Below are 18,635 nucleotides of genomic sequence, written 5' to 3' on the forward strand. Positions count from 1 at the left end.
ATTCCTACCTTTAAGAACAAAGCAAATTGTTTTTAACAGCCACCAATACGTTAACCCTAATTTACATTTTTACCTGTGAAGAAACTTACATTTTAAGTGAGCATAATATACGAATACAATTCGACTTGTCGGAGCTTAGAACCCCGACATTTTAATCCGCCGTTTACAACGGATATTTACGCAAAAACTCGAAAAATTTGACGCTTTAGCAAATATTCACAAAAGGATAGACAAGTGAAATGACAACGAAAAGACACCCCACAATAAAATGCGGCGTGGGAAAGAATCCTTAACTTGCGAGTAATTGTTCGGCATTAATCTCCTAAGGATAGGTACGACTTTAACATCTTTATTATTTTATTGCGTTTGACGCCAAGACCGTTTTGTTACAATTTTATGGCGACTTATACTCTATCGCTATGGATCCTTTCCATGAATGAAGTTAGTCATCTTCCGGAAATTTCTGCTCTTAGGTACTGACACCTTACAACGGTCAGAATCCGTTAACACGGACTAATTCCTTTGAATTGTATTTTAGATTGGTATAAGTGCAAAAATTGCGGTGTACAGCCACTCTAGTCCAATAAACTTTGCTCAAAAAAGGAGTTGTATTCAGAATAATTGCCCCCTTTTCTCTATTTTAATTGAAAATTGATCCGTTTCTACGTTGCGCACACTAATTATTACCACACCGATGTGCTCGGTCCCAAATTATGGAAAATGTACACGTAAAATTACTTTCTTCTGCAATTTTCTTGTTAACCACTGAACACTTTTTAGGATGTGAAACGAGCTGTTACTAAATACCCGCCTAATGCAAAACTGAGACGCGAGTTAAATTATGGTTTTCATAAATAAATTGCTAAATGCGAAAATTATTCGCGTAAGTCGTCTAATACAGAAATAAGGAGATTTGTGATTAAAGAAGCGTTAAATTTTATACGGAGAACGAATCTAGAAAGAATCATATTAACGTTTCGTTATACCTAGGTCAACTGAGACAAGACATACTTCAGGGAGCATACCTACTCGTAATAACCTAGACAACATCAACCAAACCAAATCCGTTATTTATTAGCCAACTTCATGGGAACATAGTGAAAACTCTTTTTTTGATAAAAAAGAGGGGGTTTGCAGCTAATACTTAAGAAATAATTGCAGCTCTGAGACCCAAATTGATAACAGGTTCAACCCTAATTTTTACACTTAAAATGGTTAATAGGTATTATATAGGCTTCCACATACTGTTACTTACTGTGGCAAGAATATTATATTTCCGGGGCACTTTGTTTAGTAGGCAATTTTTCTAATCTTAGATATTGGTTATCTAAGTTTCAGTTCAACAACGCCTTCTTTATCTAAATAACTATATTAGTGCCCACAACGGTCTTCCATCCAAGGAAAAAAGTCCAATCCACGGCAAAAATCGAGAGGACAAATCCCAGGGAAATAAAATCCAAGACTGGTTCACTTTTATAAAAAGCAGCGTTTTAACAGGTTCTCGGGGCATTTCAGACAACATTTGGCCAAATAGGCGTTTTTTACTAATTTGGACCTGCTGAACACGAATATCGATGTTGGCATCTCGAAATCTGAACAGGAAATTCAGAATTCAAGATGGCGGCCAATTTCCGAAAATGTTGATCTTTTCACTCATGCGACCGATTTTTTCGATCTAAAAACGGATTATAATGTTATTCTTGACGGAGGTACGGCACGATAATAATAGTGAACAACTGTTTAAACAATGATTCCATAGTTTTTCTAACGTCAAAGTGCGTAAAAGTGGAAACCTTTTTTTCATAGTACCTACTGTATGGCTACTGTTTAAATTTGTTCACATCGTGTAATTATTAAATTATTTCTGTTTTGGCAAGCATTTTGGTTCCTGTGCGTCGTGTGATAGATATCCGCGATGTTCCATTACCTCACAAATGGAAGAATTTCCTTTCATTAGAGGAAAACAAAAGAAACAAGTTATTGTCGCATCACCTTGAAGACGCCTCATTTGACGGCGTACTGGTGATTGCTGGAAGCTTCAGTGACGAAAGAAAAGTTTTCTGTAAACTTCAGAGGACACAGATTTCCCCCTAGACTAGAAGCTTTTCACAAGGAAGTGGATACTAGGATAACGCTACAGATACAGATGTATTTCTGTTGCTTCTTCATCACTTCGAGAAAATACTGGCAAACGAAGTTTGGTTCCAGCCCGGTACTTCAAGAAAGATATGTATTTGTTCCTATCCATAATGATGTGCAGAGGAACTGGCCAAAAGCAGTAGTAACGAATATCCTGTCCTTTTACGCTATCACAGGAAGTGTTGTCACATCATTTGCTGTTGTGAATTTCCACGCTTGGATGCATTTATTTTTATTTACTTATTTATTTTTGACCTTCATTTTTAAGCAGGGGGAGTTTCAGGCAAGGCTGGTGTACCAACCCAATCCACTAGACATTTACAAATATCTATATCCGAACCCGGATGTGAACCAGAGAGTGTTTCAAAAGCGCTCTTCTTTACTGTTCAGCCTGGGTACCATACTCCTCAGCGAGAAGATATATCTTTTGCAAAAATCTTCGTGACAAAACTATACAAGGTTGGTATCATAACTAAGTACATGAAACTTCACTTGTTCAGAGTATCGACTTGGCTCGCATATTTCAGGTGGCGTCTATTCTTTTCTTTAGGTAGCCGATACCACAGCTTCCACCGACGGTGCGCGTCCCGCTTAGTTCGGTAGGGAGAAGTCGCTACCAGACGTCCGTTTGGAAGAATGCGCACATCCCTTGCCCCATCTCGGTTAATCAAGTAGGACTTCCCAGAGTGGAGAAGCATTGCCAAGTTTCAGGAACTGCGAAGTTTTAGATCTAACAATTCTGAACTCCATTCTCTTGGGATTTCATCTAATCTTTTCTAGCATTTCATCCATTTCCATAATTACGGCATATCAGGTGTAAATCTCAAGAGATAGTTCTTTGACCTTAAACTCTGAAATGTCGCCCAGACTAGCATATCTATCCTTGATTTCCTGGGGAAAGAATTGAAAATGGCTACATCCCCATTCTCACAACGTTAGATTAGTTCCGAAAGGCTGCTCTAGATATCGTCCTTTGTGGTTGTAAATATAGGATTGCTCGTCAAAGCTTTGTAAATGTCGAAAGCTCAGTTGATTTATACTAGGTACCTAAGTCTCAAGAAGACAATTGACCTAACACCATGAAAATAAGATAAATTTGTCTTCACTTTTCTATATGCTTTCATACTTGAATAATAATAATATATCCTGAGTAACGGTAATTAATACCTAGCGTAATAAGAATCTTCCGAAAGACCGCAGTTTTGTTGAACTCCTTCATTTTTTTCATTTGAAAATTAACGTAAAATTCGAAAGATTGTAGTTATCAAAACTTTATAAGGAGAATTATGCAAAATAAACGCATGTCGGGAATACTTATATGGGTCGGGATTACTAGAAACAATCGTTTTGCAAGTCCTTCTTTTGGCAAGGAGAGCTATGAATTTCTTAATTTTACGATTCCTGCCGCTAAAAAAACTATTACATTATTGTTAAAACAATAGTTAACTATTATTAACGTGACGTACGTCAGGAATAACATTATAATTAGTTTTTAGATCGAAAAAAATTGGTCGCATGAGTGAAAAGATCAACATTTTCGGAAATTGGCCGCCATCTTGAATTCTGGACTTCCTGTTCAGATTTCGAGGTGCCAACATCGATATTCGTGTTCAGCAGGTATCAATTAGTAAAAAAAGCCTTGTTGGCAAAATGTTGTCTGAAATGCTCCTAGGACAGAGAAACTTCGAAAAGTTAACCAGTCTTTAATGAAAATAATGGTATATTATATCCCAAGGGACTAAAGTGTGTGTTTTAATCCCGAGGGTGCAGATTGTTGCCCGAAACGTAGTTGAGGGCAACAAGCACCCGAGGGATTAGGGCGCACTTTAGTCCTCTGGTATATACGCTATTTTTTGTACTCCGGTAATCAGCTACGGCAATTTCAATGTTAAAGTGCAAATTTGAAAGAAAAAATTTGATTGATTGTAGGATCAATATACCTGGTAATGTCAAATTGTGACCGTATTACGATAAATGTCAATTTGATTTAAAGATTCTAGTTTACTACGGCGTACAAATGATCGTTTAAAACTCTGAAGAACAAGCTATAAGGAAACCTACTGCTTTTCAAATTCAAAAAGATATATGGAAAACGGTATAATAAGTGTAAAATATGGTGCAAGAATAATTATGTACAATACAGGTAACCATTAAGGTAAGTTCATAGCTCTCCGTTAATACGTTTCCGTTTGTCCGTTAGCCAATCAGAAGACAGCAAATTTTTAAATCGTACGTCGTCCGTTTACGACGGAAAAGTTGGTTGAAGTTGAACATTTACGTTTCCGTTGGTCCGTTTTTAACAAGAGTCAGGTTATGTTTGGTATGTTAACAGCGTTCGCCTATTCGTTCTTCACGGTAATAATCAGATAGCAATGTGTTCTTACTTTCGTATCATTTTCACATACTGAAAATCACGGAGGGTACACTACAAAATAAAGTTTAGGTTATGGTTATACTTGCAAATGTACAATGTGGACGGATTGCTATGAACCTTAACAAAATGTACTATCCGTTTGACGGATCAACGCAACGGATGAACGGAGAGCTATGAACCCACCTTTAATCATTTAATTGTGTTTGACAATTCAGTGTATACTGTCACTTTCTGTCCCGCGTCGCACTTTGGTCCCTTAAATGAATGACAAAAAACGTTGATTTAGTCCACGGAGTACAAAATTAGTATTATAGCAAGGGACTAAAGTGCAAGATTTAATCCCGAGAGTGGAAATTATTGCCCGAGCGTTAGCGAGGGCAATAACCACTTGAGGGATTAGATCGCACTTTAGTCCTGTGGTATATACGCAATTTTTTGCCCTCCCGGATAACTAAAAACTTCCAGCAATTCAATTGAACCTAAAGAAATTGACCTATTAAAAAAGCATTAGTAAGCTTGGTTAGGTAACCAAGGTAATAGGTGTAAATAAAACGAACCATTTTGCATTTCGTGATTTAAGTAAGCAAGAAACATGACTGAGAATAAATGTAAGGAACCTCTTGGCATAAAGATGGCAGCTGCACGAGCGGTCGAGAACCTTTTACCCACGAAGTCGAAAAATTTATATAACAAGCGGTATGAAGAATTTAAAAAATGGTGTGCAAGTAAAACTGTACAAGAATACACTGAAAATGTCATGCTCGCTTATTTTGAAGAGAAACAGCAAGGGTTTTCACCTTCTTCGCTGTGGTCCTTGTACTCAATGCTCAAGGCCACAATATTGGTCAAGAAAAATATCGACATTAGTAGGTTTCCAAAACTAATTGCGTTTATCAAACGTCAAAATGACGGATATAAACCGAAGGAGTCCAAAGTGCTCACGAGAGAAGAAATGGACAGGTTTTTAAAAGATGCTCCAAATGATAAATATCTATTGTCCAAGGTAAATTGTTAATATTCTACCAACAACGTTGAGTAATTTTGTAATCTTTTCAGGTTGTATTGACTTTGGGAGTCGCTGGGGCATGTAGGGGAAATGAGCTGTGTACATCAAAGATTACTGATGTTCGCGACGTCGGTGATATGCTTGTTGTTAATATAAGAGACACGAAGACAAATGTGGATAGAACTTTTACCATTGTCAACAACGACAGAAGTAATCTTAACTTTGTGGAATTGTGCAGAAAATATATGTCACTTAGGAAGCCGAACACGAATCATGACCGATTCTTTGTTTATTATAAAGATAATAAGTGCACTGTCCAACCGATTGGAAAAAATTTTTTTGGAAAGTTACCGCGACAAATCGCTACTTTCTTGAATCTTTCGGATGCTCATTTATACACAGGCCACTGTTTTAGACGATCCTCCGCCTCGTTGCTAGCTGATGCTGGTGCTGATGTTAGTGCTCTTAAACGTCATGGCGGATGGAGGTCTGCAACAGTGGCTGAAGGGTATGTTGAAAATTCCCTGAATAACAAAATTCAAACGGCAGAAAAAATTCTAATTGGTCATGAGCAGGGTACGAGTACGGTTAATGCAAATAGTAGCACCAGTGCAAACGTTGCTATTAAAGAAATAAGAGGTGAACATGTTGCTCCAATCATTAATCTACATAATTGTGAAAATTGTATTATAAACGTTAATATAGCTAAATAAATATTGACAAGACTTGTCAAATTCGCTTCATTTTTTGGTTGTTATGGGAACACTTTTTATCCCTTGGGATTAAAAGATCAACTTTAGTCCCTATTCCCAGAGACTGAAGTAGCAAGTTTAATCTCGGGAGGGCAAAATAGTTATTTTTTCACTGTTGACGATTTCGCGCACGTTGTCAAGAGCAACCTTACTTATTAATTAACCGTTTAAAAATCTAGTACTTCGCGTTTCGAAATCCGTCAGAAAATGACAGGTTTTTATGACAGTTGTAGAAAAAAATGTTTTGTTTACGTAGAAAACACAAAACAATTTTGTGTATTTTACCATTAATTGGGGTATCGAACCTACACAATAGTCTAACCAACTCCAAGAATAGCATTGTCTAAATTTCGAGTGACGTAAGTGTATTCTTCCTTTAGTCTTTAGTCGAATCTGTATGCTTTCATATACAGCCAATTTCTTCTTTGGTAAAGTTCCAACATGATACTGCTGTACTTTGGTTTCATCGACTGCTTCTTCTAATCGCAATTTGTGTATCAACTTCCATACTGGGTGGTTTTGTGACCGACAAGATTAGAAAATCGGAGATTCTACCCTTCAACTCGATTATTGGTGTGTTCTTCTCCAGAAATCGTTGTTACATGCACATTCCAGGTTTCTGGTGGGAACGGGGGTGGAATATTTCGAAACCCCTGCATTTGCATTAGCTAATCTGCAATAACTGCCATTTACATACGTGGTGTCAAAATAGTCCACCAAATCAGCTGCAATTTCAGGAATTATGATCCATAGGTAACCTATTCCTTGTAAGACATTAGGAACAGAAAAGTAAGCCCATCCAGCATACCACAAAAGAATTAAAATACTGATCTTGTCGCTATGTGATTTCTAAACCCTTGAACCTTGTGATTACTCTGGGTTAGGTAATAGAAGCAACCGCGGATCACAAGATGATTCATCAAGCACTCTTTTTGCAGCATTAACCATCGATTTCTCAAAATCTAGGTTTATTGAAAGCGGATCGTGGTATAGTTTTCTACCCGCACATTCTTGAATTATCATATGGAGCATGTTTTCGTATGTTGATTGCGTTTTAAACTGTAGTATAAGTCATATAGGTGACGAATATTCCGCCGACAGCAACGTATAACTGTTGGAACTGTTTCGAGGTCGATGAAAAGTTGCTATCCATGTACCAGGCCGTTGCTTCACAAATCTCACAAAGCTTCTCAGCAAAGATGCTCATCTGTTCCCCTGAACCTGGATCATTGTCATGTCATGAAGAAGAAAGCGATTATAGTGAGGGTTGCCAGTTGTACACCACCAATCGCCTAAAGCAAAAATAGAAATATTAAAGGTTTATACTGCATGGTTCAAATTAAATGAATCCTGAAATTTCCACTTTTAAATTCTAAAGAATAAAATTTGTTACTTCGCTTTTTCATCTTCCCCGTTGGGATTAATATGATAATTTCGCTTCAGTTTGTCCAATCTTGAGAGTTATTTTAAATACACAGAATGTTTGAATATAATTCAAAGGCAGAATACATCATGCAAGTGCAGAAAACTATTATCGGTAAATTAAATGTAAAAGAAATCAATCAGGATGCCAGGATCTCTTGGATTGTTCTTCGATCTTAGGTTTCGCTAAGTTCGTTTTACCGAATCCTCTCCAGGGATACGTGCTTTACTTGCACAGCTTCTTTTCGCTGTTGTTTTAATGCGGTCACATGCGCCATCGATATAACTCGCCAATATCGTTTCTTTAAAAATTCGAAAATCACAAAACCATGACAAATTTTCAAAAAGTGGGAGGACCTAGGGAGGACCAATTTGACGTTTTTAAAAGTTACTTTTTTGCATCATGTTTCTATACTACCTCCTAGGTATGCGCTGAAATGCTCCGTAAAAAGATAGTTTTGCACCATTTTTATTTTTGGGTTATTCTTAAATTTATTTGGCTGAGGCCAAGTGAACGTAGCTCCCCCCCCCCCTCATATCGCATTTTGCTATCGGTATCTGTGCCACTCGATACATCTGGTTATGCGCTCAATTGCGCCACTTGAATTAAAGCTAGCTCCATCACGGTTAGGCCATAACAAATTTTTAAAAAGTGGTGGAGGGGCTAACTTGACGTTTTTAAAAGTTACATTTTTTTCCATGTTTTTACACTGCTACTCGTCATGCGCTCAAATGCGCTGTAAACAGAAATGTTTGCACCATTATAGTTTTTTTAGAAGCCCTTTATAGTAGGTATACCAGCGGTGGCCAAACAGAAATCTTGCGATCGACTGTAAGTGGCGTTTATGAGAAAGAAATAAAACATTGTGTAATAAAGAAAGTATTTACTAAACAATGGTTTCAAAATTAGAACGTCTTTGTTAATCTTTGGGTAGATGTTTTGCACTGCTTCTCCACAAGATTTTCATATTGGGGGATGTAAGATGTAATTGCTATGCGCAAACAGGAAGTGAAATGAGGATCTGTTAACCGAGAACGATGTTTGGTATTTATAGCATTCATATAGTCTAGAGAATGTAGACTCGCAACGATTGGTAGAATCAAAAAATGATGTCAACTAACGTAACCTTCTTAGACCTTTACGTTTAAAATATTTTCCAGAAATCAGTGTTACCAAATGCTCTAGCTTTCAAAAGTATGTCTAATGTCTGTGTCAAAAATATGACTTGCTTTTGTTTATGTTTACCTTATTCTAATCCATTCATTTATCACCCGCGAGCTACCTTTATTACTTTCGCGGTCTACCTCTTGGCCACCCCTGCAGTATACATAGTAAACACACTCTCTAAAAACGCACCTAGCCACCTCCTTAGTGTGGTGTCACACTATGCGTTTTTACCGCTCCCGCTAAAACGCTCCTGTTTGACGGGATGATAATATCACACGTTATTAAATGGTACCAGTCACATATATGCGTTTTCGCCGCACCAACCGGATGCAACCGCGTCCTGCTGCCGCTGCGCAGGATGACATGACAGCCCCAATGAATGAAACCACGTGTTGTTGCACGTTGGTTGTCATCCAGTTGTCACACTGAGCGTTGCAACCGGGTGTTTTGTTAGGTTTACAATGTTTGATGTCGGTTTATTCATGCAAAAACTGCACTGTGGGAAAAACAATCTAAAGAGTATGTAGACAAAAGCTGTAGGGAGAAATCATGGGTAGAAATTGAATTTTTGGACATTCGGTAATATACAAAAATTTTTTTCTTGTTCATTCGAATTTTTTCATAAAACTTCGCGAACCTATTAGTAGATTCTCGTCCGGAATTAAAAGGATCAATCTAATATTGACAATATATCTGCTTTCGCAATAGCCCCTTCGCCTCAAGCGCATCCATCTTTAACCTGACACTACTTAGACTGCCAAAATATAGCAAAAACGCATCCCGTTAAACCGGAATAGTGTGACAAGTAGATCTCATCCTGTCAAACCGCATCCGTTTTAGCGGGAGCGGTAAAAACGCATAGTGTGACACCACACTTACTGGAGATCATCTTTTAAGCTACATCCACTACTCTATGTATAGTAAGTTCAGAGGATTTTCCTGGTTGATAGGCACATTACTGTTTACTGATGGGTTCGGGCCCCAGCACCTCATCCCTCGTATGTCGCTCAATAAGTTTCTCCATTAGTTTTAGGAGAAACGACGTTAAGCTGATGGGTCTAAACGACTAGCAAGTCAAGGCCTAGTAGTACAGCAGGAAAGATTCATTCCATCTTTTGATCCCGGAAAGAGTGATTGATGCAAAAGCTCCAAGGTCTTCTTTGCGATCTCTGTATAACCCCCCTGCATTTTCTTCAAGAAACCGACTCTGCACTCTGTTCCTCTTTTTAGATTCTGGCTCCTTCGGGAATTTGTTCAATTTCCTCGCAGTACCTCCCCACGAGTCACGTTTTGCCTTTCTTATGGCCTTATTGTATTCAGTGAGGGTAGTTCGATATGAACTCCAATCTCTCGTGTTTTTTGGTCTATTAAAAAGCGTCCTAGTCTGCGCCCGCACTCGTGCCACGAGGACACTTTATTTGAGAGTCTAATTTCTTTTGTGGGAATGTTTGATTATTATTATTCCTCCAGTTCCGCCGAGTTATTTGGTTATTTGCGACATTTTCAATTAACTATATACATGCGAAATTAGATCACTCACTAGTAGGCGGGGCACACTTTGTAACCCGAAAGCCCAATCTTCAAACGAGTATAACTTTTGTTTGAAAAGTGATTTTAAAAAACTGTTCGACAATTTTGTTCCTTAACTGGTGAAGTCTGTACACAACAAATTTCGTAGAATTCTCTCCATTTTCGTTGTCCGGCCAAGAATTGCAGTAGGTAGAACTTTTTTTTCCAAATTTTCAAAAACTAATTCCAGATTCGTGATTTTCATGTTCAAAAACTCCCAGATACCAAATTTCGTCGAAATGAGAATTTTTTTTCGCAAACCCAAGTAGGGGTGCCTATTCATGGTAGAAATTTTGACTCTTATGATGTTGAGAAAAAAATTAAAGAAGAAATCCAAATTTCACCCCTTTTTTGGAAAAAGTGCTCATCTTGTATCTCAAGAACAGATTTTCGGAGGACGGTACTCACAAATGGCGATTGGAAGAAATATATCTATTGGTGAATGGTGATGTCAACATTTTACGAGTAAATATTTCGAAAACGCTTTGTCGCGGGAAAGTACCCGCAAAGGCAAAATTAATTGTCTGCACGAGACAAGAAAGAAAGCATCGCTAAATGTAGCATGCTTATAACGCAACTATTTATTAACTATTTGGGTTTTAAAAATGCGCTTTATCTGCACAAGAGTTGGGCACAATTTATACTTGGTTAGAAACGTTTGATTGTTGCTGATTCCTATACATTTGAAATTTTTAATAGTGAGGAGTTATGGTACTGTCATTTTTTTGTTTGCCCTTGTATATATATATTAGTTTTTTAGCGCATTTTTTAAGAATAAAAAAAATGCGCTATTTGTGTTGTGTCCATCCGTCCGTCCGGACCCACTTCTACCCTTTTGAACCACGTCTAGGAGAATGGTCCTAGACTCCTGGAATTGTTGAGAATAGGTAGCATATACCTTGAATGTGTGCCGGAGGACCATACAATTTCTCTGTTGGGGGGGGGGGGGGGGCATTATATCCTAAAATGCTGTTTTTGATAGTAAAACGTGCATAACTTTTACATACGACAATCAAATGGTCTCAGATTTTGCATGCGCATGCCTTTAGTGGTGCGAAATAAAACTTTTTAAAATGAGGGGGGTGGGGGGGAACTCACGTTTTACCCTTCATGGTATTCTAATGAAAGGTCTTATCGAAATAAATTAGTTTGTACAAACTATAACTTTCCCGCACGATTCTTTTCGAAATCAGTGGGCGACGGGGGAGGGATGGGAGGTAGAGGGGTCAATTAATTTTATCTTTCATGGTATTCTAATTAAAAGTCTCAACGAAAAGATCGCATTCTACCTACTACCGCGCTTCTTTCTGACCCCTTATCAATAGAGGAGGTGGGGTTCGATCATTCATGGTACTTCCACAAAAGGAATTAATTTCTACCAACCATAGTCCCCCTCCTCGATCTCTTTTCGTGATTGGATATATTCCTTTATATCTCCAAACCGGATTGTCGGAAGAGGGTACTCACAAAGGGCGACTGGGACGTCTAAAAAAAATTTATCCATTGGTGATGTCAAGTGAATATCTCGAAAACAGTTTTTCGGAGGAAAGTACTCTCAAAGACAAAATGAATCTACAGGACGGCACATAACGGCCGATCAAAAATGAGTTGCTGTCGAGTCGCCTTTGGAAGTTCCATGTAAACCAACATTCCAAAGGTGACTCGACAGCAACTCATTTTTGATCGCCCAAAACTCAAAAATGAGTTGCTGTCGAGTCACCTTTGGAATGTTGGTTTACATGGAACTTCCAAAGGCGACTCGACAGCAACTCATTTATCGCCCGTTATGTGCCGTCCTGTAGATTCATTTTGTCTTTGAGAGTACTTTCCTCCGAAAAACTGTTTTCGAGATATTCACTTGACAGTCGCCTTTGGAAGTTTCATGTAAACCAACATTCCAAAGGTGACCAGACAGCAACTCATTTTTGATCGCATTGTATCTATTGGTGAATTCGAAGCAAATATACCTTCACAACGAAGTGTCGGAAAAGGGTACTCATAAAAGACTAGTGGATCCTGGAACGTCAACATGCGGTAATTTCAGTCGAAGGAAATACGCCCTTAACAGCTTCTTGATCTCTTAGCGTTGTAACTGCAAGCTTTAAAATTGGAAAGATAATTGCTTTTTATTTGGTTTCCAAAATATGTGCAAAAATAACTCGTTGCTAAAATTCAGTTACATCTAAGTAGGTATATTTTTGTAAAAATGTGACGTTTTCATGACGGATGGATAAAGAATTGTTTATAATACTTTTGGTTTGTGTCCATATCGCAAACAAATTTGTTTTTATTAAGGTGCATCCTGCCTTTTGTTTAAATTTAATTATGGTCCTGATGAAATTGCCGAAATAAATAGGGTAATTAAAGATGAATTAAGGTTTTGTCCTTAATCATTTAGATAACTTTTAATACAAAATTAAGCAGACATTCCGAAAGCAGGAAATGATCTAATTACCTACGTCCCATACAATAATATCGATTAGTTAATAATCTATAATGTATAATTTCATTGCCATTAAAAGAGTTAATTCATTCTAATCTTCAAATAAATTCACTGCGGTACATTTGTTTCTTTGTTTTACTATTTATTTGATAAATGCAACATTTGAAAAAATCAACTTAGTGGCTCGATTGGTTTCGATAATGCCGATGAAAGGTAGAAATACAATATGTAGGTGTTCACCAGATTTAAAGACGCTTAATTAAAAAATGCACGTTTACAACTAATAGATTGGGAATATTTTAATAACGCGAAGTTCAAGAGCACAGTGGCATTGATTAGAAGTCATTCGATTGAAACATTCAATTAAAGGTTTCATTTCAAGTACAATTATTCCATTAAACTTAATTTAGCAAGATAGCCCACAATTTGTAAATTTAGCAGTGTCTAATACATTTTTTCTCGTTTTAATTATAATGTCTTTTAAATTAAGACGTGACAGAAAATAATGAAACGGCAAATCCGAGAAAGAGATGTTTCCACAGGTAAGTAAACCCCCACTTACGGTAGTCATGCAAATCCCGATTATCCCGAAAGGTGAGAAACCCTGTTTGCACGGGGGGTTGTAATTGCAGTTATAAAGCCACTCTACCATTCATAAAGTGTTCACTAAAGAAAAGTACCTCAAGATTGTAATAAGACTTCAGTTTGGATTATGAAAATGAATAGTGCACACCTTTTGTTTATAACTCTTTTATTGTTAATATGCTGTAGTGTTTCTTTCACGTGGTCGTCAAGTATTAGTAGTATCATCTCAATTAGAGGATTTATGTCGCAACCAGTAAGTACTGCAATTTGAATTTTCAAATATTTTGCTTTAGGCCTGTTATGATTAAAATTAGTAGTAATGCATCAGAGGTGCTGTAATAATTATTATATGAGAGTAGTGTTATATGTTGATGTTAATCCTTTTATTTATTTAAGGAACTAATCGAAAGCCTTGCAAATGGTGCTCAAATGGCAATGCACGCATGCCAAACCACATTTAAATGGGACAAATGGAACTGCCCGGAATCTTCATTTTCTCGGTAAGTCTTTGATCTTATATTATAACCACAACTACCATTTGCAATCTTTGACTAGTTTTTACACACTTACATAACACTGCTTTTCATTCTAACATTTGGGGAAAAACGAGAGTAACGTTTTCAAAAGAGTGATGACGCAGAGTTAAGTACTTGTCAAGAAACCCTGCAAGAAACCAATTATCTGTTTGCATTATTGCTGTCATTCTGTCTTTTCTCGCATTAATTGAGTTCTAACGTCAATGGTGACACTTTACAATAATTGGTCACGGTACCAGTTATGTTCAAATATTTCTTCGTCTCTAAAAATGGTGAGGAAAATGTGATTTTCCTCTCTAGTGAGGAAAGTAAACAATTGCTGAGTAAATCTTATAATGACATTTAAAAATAAACATACCCGTATCTAGATTGCTCATTATTGCATATGATGATTTTTCAATTATGATTGTAGTTTCAGAAAAAATTATGTGTAAAACTTGACAAGAAAGTGTTTTTCAACTCTCGTTCAATTGACACACTCGCTACCCTCATGTATCAACTTTGAACTCGAGTTGAAAAATTTCACTTTCTTCTCTAATTGTACAAATAACTATTTTTGCATATAGTGATCAAATTACCGGACTTTTTTGTCAAAAAAGCATATGGAAAGTGTTACTTTTTTTCACGATTTTCCTCTGCGTTTCCATGGCGTTTAGTCCTATCTATGAACAATAGCGTCAATTTTTGAATGACAGGACTCGCAAATGTCAATAGTATTATTCAATTATGGGCAAGATTATGAGTTATTAAGTATCACTATGCAAAAAATGTGTACAACACGTGTTGAAAGTATCTCTTTTTCAGGAATTTACTTGTTTAACTCTGCAGATCCATGAAAAAAAGTATCACTTTCAAAACTAGTTTTACAAATAAGTGTTTTCATATTAGGTATACAATGTCATTTTTGAAAGATGTGAAAATAATTGGAAAACAGCCCCTACAAAAGTTTAATTACACATTAACTCTAAAATATTTAGTGTATTTAGAAGGATACGTTATCCATTGGAAAACATTGAGCTCTGCGGGTCTTTTTTCGCAAAGTTTCATCACAGAAAGTAAGCAGTGATGGATAATAGCTTGAACATTCCATAATCTTCAACTTATCTTTGTCCTAAAGAAGCTGTGAAGCGAAAAAATTTGTTTGGATCAATGTTGTGTGTTTTTCTATCAAATGTCATTCACTAGCAAAGGGAGACTATACCGATATTTTGCTGTTATCCGGATCTCCAAGATGTTAATTTGATGTCAATTACGACAATAACATCTCTTATATCAATCACATAAAAATTGTTATGCATACATATAAACATTTTTAAATAGGGAGCCATTCCTACCCCTCTGGTAAAGGAGAGTGAGTCGCCCGTAAAAGTACATTTTTTTAGTATCCGGCAATTTATACAGGTAAACTACACCCTTTATCAAAAAAGGCGTGGTTACCTTTTTTGTAGAGCATAATTCTTTATCGATTAGGTGTATTAACTTTTGTTTTATAGCCATTATAACCGCTAAAACAACCTCAAAGTTGATTAACATTTTACATTTGACAAAAAATGCAAGCTTTTTGCTTTTTGTTAATGGTTAAACGTGAAATTAATTTGTGTCTTATTTTATGATCTCTTGATGTTAAATCAAACCATGGCTGTCTTAGGGCATTAAAAGTTTTGTAGTTTGCTGCACAAATCTTCGTTTCGCTCCTCTTTCCAAAAAACTGTTCATTTTAAATAGTCATTTATTACAAACTTATTATAATCACTTGGGAAACATAATAAAGAATCTGATACACTGTTTGCGTAACTCAAGATCTATCAGAACGGTCGAATGGTGTAACAAACAAATATAAATTGTACAAAGCTTTTGCGCAGATATAGCCAAATGGCTTTGTAAATTACTGGGTTCCGGTAAGAGCATGCTTATATCTACAGGGTCGGTATTTTCTATAGCTCACACCTAGTAAAAAATATAAGTGCAAATGTCAGCAATAGATGGTTGCGCATTTACAGAAATTATTTTTGAATGTACAGAGTATCCCATTTTTATGGTGTAAATAAATAACTGATTCCTTTAAATAGAACACCGTGTATATTTTTAGTTGTTTCGATGTAATTTGTTACCATCTAGATTGAAACCTATTCACTCTTTGATTTTTTGTCAATCTTATTAATTTTTTACCAAATGATTACTTTTTGGCAACCTTGTCAAGGAACCTTGGCGCAGTTTTTCGTATCATGAGAATACTTGGTCCTTTTAAGCAATTCTGTATGGTTTGAATTGTACCAGTAAACTTGTTATAAGATTAAAGCCCCCCTTACCCACCCACAATACCACTACTACAACTATCTTTTGGAATAATTTTGTTAGGCTAATGTCTTTTTACTACGTGGTAATAGTTCAGGCGCACTCCACTATAAAGTTATAATGTTTATTTTTCAGGCGTATCAAAGAAAAAGCAACTAAAGAACAAGCAGTTGTCCACGCAATTCTATCAGCCGGTTTGGTGCATGCAGTTACAAGAAACTGTTCGAAGGGGGTACTACAATCGTGCGGTTGCAATCCCAAGTTGAGATCTTCGATTCCTGCTAATCCAAGGTACATAACATCAAGCGGGTTGGTACGATCGAAAAATAATTTGAAACAATCAAAGATCCAATGGTCATGGGGAGGTTGCTCTGATGACGTTGAGTATGGTCAGTCCCTGGCGAAAAAGGTGCTTGACGATTTAGAAGTAGGATTTGACTCCCAAACGTACGCGAATTTACATAACAACCTGGTGGGGCGAATGGTAAGTGAAAGTCTTATTTCGTATCTTAGTGGTAATTTGGATAATGTTTAGATAATTCGTAACACGATGATCAAGAAATGTCGATGTCACGGGGTCTCCGGCAGCTGCTCACTTCAAACGTGTTGGTTGCAAGTCGCTCCATTCCAGAAAGTCGCCGAGGTTATTAGGCAACGTTACAAAAAAGCGGTAAAAATAATGGTTGAAAACAGAGCAACTTTCGAGCCCAGCCCAACGGCACCACCAAGAGTACACGACCTCAGCAACCATCAACTTGCGTTTATTGAAAGATCTCCCGATTATTGCATACCGGATAGCACGATAGGTACGCGTTCATGATGTTCCATTTAAATATACCTAAACATGTGTGTTTTAATTTCAGGATGGCCAGGAACCAAAGGAAGGCCCTGTCTGCGGGGACGTTCCAAAGGAAACACGTTGCTAGAAAGACGAAGTTGCAAAAATCTATGCAGGCATTGCGGACACAGGGTTCGAAAGTACAAGAGACAAGTGAAGAAAAATTGCAACTGCAGTTTTATATGGTGCTGTGAAGTTAAATGTGACAATTGTACAGAAGTTGTTGAAGAATTCTTTTGTGATTGACGATTAGCTAAGTTTATTGTTTTTTATTTATGGGTTCCTATGTTTTTGTGATTTTATTATTATATTAGTTCCTAGTGCAATATTGTTTCATAGTTCATTAGTTAGAATTAAAACTTAAAAAAAGTTACATCTTTCTTCATTACAAAATACAAACACCGTTCAATGCCTACAGGTATGGATATAATGTACTAACTATCTGCTTCTGAAATCACTTTTGCTGAAAATTGCTATCGACCGAAATTTTGAGAGTAGTAGTTCATCCTGTTCCACAAAGTATGTAACAAGTACTTACCAGTAAATAACGGGCGATCAAAAATGAGTGGCGGTCGTGTCGCCTTTGGAAGTTCAAGTTTCAAGATTGAAAATTAAAAATGTTTTAATAGCTGCAAAGATTTTTGCTTTGTTCCACTTTCAACAAAACTACTCAACTTTAGATGCAACGATGTAATTAGGAACAAAACATTGGTAGAGACAAAAAGAGAGATATTCCAGGACTATATGACCATTCCCCTAAAAATAGTGTCTATGGTGACAAATAACGAATGAATTTGGTTTCAATCATAATCAGCCTTGGAATAAACTTCGAGGCAAAAATGCAAGGTTGATTCCCAAATGAAATTCTAAAGTGTTTAGCATGGCTGATTTTGTAATTTTTGTCTCGAATACTTATATGGCAAACGCCCCCTCCATGATCTGGACCCCTTCCGAAAGTAACAGACTATTCTAGAACGTTCTCGAACAAACACGTCATACTTCTCGGAATGGTTACGTCGCATCCGCATTTGTTCTATATCGCCCATGGCTAATCTTTCATGGCGCCTCGATGTCTATCGATATTTCTGGAATGTTCGCTACAATGAAACTATACAATATTGTCCTGGAGACTGTATTTTAATACCCGCTTTAGGAATTAATTTATGTTGTGCCAGTAAATTTAGAAAATTCCTTATGTGCACAAAAAGGTCGATATTAATTGCTTGTAACAACTCAGCGTGATTCGTATGGAAAATGCTGGGGAATGTTTCGGTTTTTTTTATTTGACCACATCGCCATGTATTTTTCTAAGCTCCAAGGAATGTTCCTGAGAAGGGGTAGCTTCACATATGTGAAAGACTATGAGAGGTTAACCATTTACGTTAGAAACAATTCAAAACTGCTTATACCAGTAGGGAAAACATGCGAGAAGATCTGGAAAGTAGCAAACACGATCATAGATCAGACAAACAATTTCACCCACTTAAATCTCTGGCATTAGACAGAAT

General features: G+C 36.9%; 2 protein-coding genes across 2 annotated transcripts; both read left to right on the top strand.

The window, feature by feature from the left end:
• The first annotated feature begins 5,200 nt into the window (after positions 1 to 5,200).
• Positions 5,201 to 6,259, top strand: LOC116164939. Its single transcript, XM_031479200.1, has 2 exons — positions 5,201 to 5,516; positions 5,570 to 6,259. The coding sequence occupies exons 1-2, from the start codon at positions 5,271 to 5,273 to the stop codon at positions 6,230 to 6,232; spliced, it is 909 nt and encodes a 302-aa protein (XP_031335060.1). The 5' UTR covers positions 5,201 to 5,270; the 3' UTR covers positions 6,233 to 6,259.
• A 9,607-nt stretch (positions 6,260 to 15,866) lies between these two features.
• Positions 15,867 to 17,390, top strand: LOC116163845 (protein Wnt-8a-like). Its single transcript, XM_031477975.1, has 4 exons — positions 15,867 to 15,874; positions 16,425 to 16,773; positions 16,825 to 17,095; positions 17,153 to 17,390. Exons 1-4 carry the CDS (start codon positions 15,867 to 15,869, stop codon positions 17,371 to 17,373), a joined length of 849 nt encoding a protein of 282 aa, XP_031333835.1. The 3' UTR covers positions 17,374 to 17,390.
• The last annotated feature ends 1,245 nt before the right edge of the window (positions 17,391 to 18,635 follow it).

Source organism: Photinus pyralis, unplaced genomic scaffold, assembly GCF_008802855.1.
Source record: "Photinus pyralis isolate 1611_PpyrPB1 unplaced genomic scaffold, Ppyr1.3 Ppyr1.4_LG2, whole genome shotgun sequence".
In the NCBI taxonomy this organism is placed as follows: Eukaryota; Metazoa; Arthropoda; class Insecta; order Coleoptera; family Lampyridae; genus Photinus; species Photinus pyralis.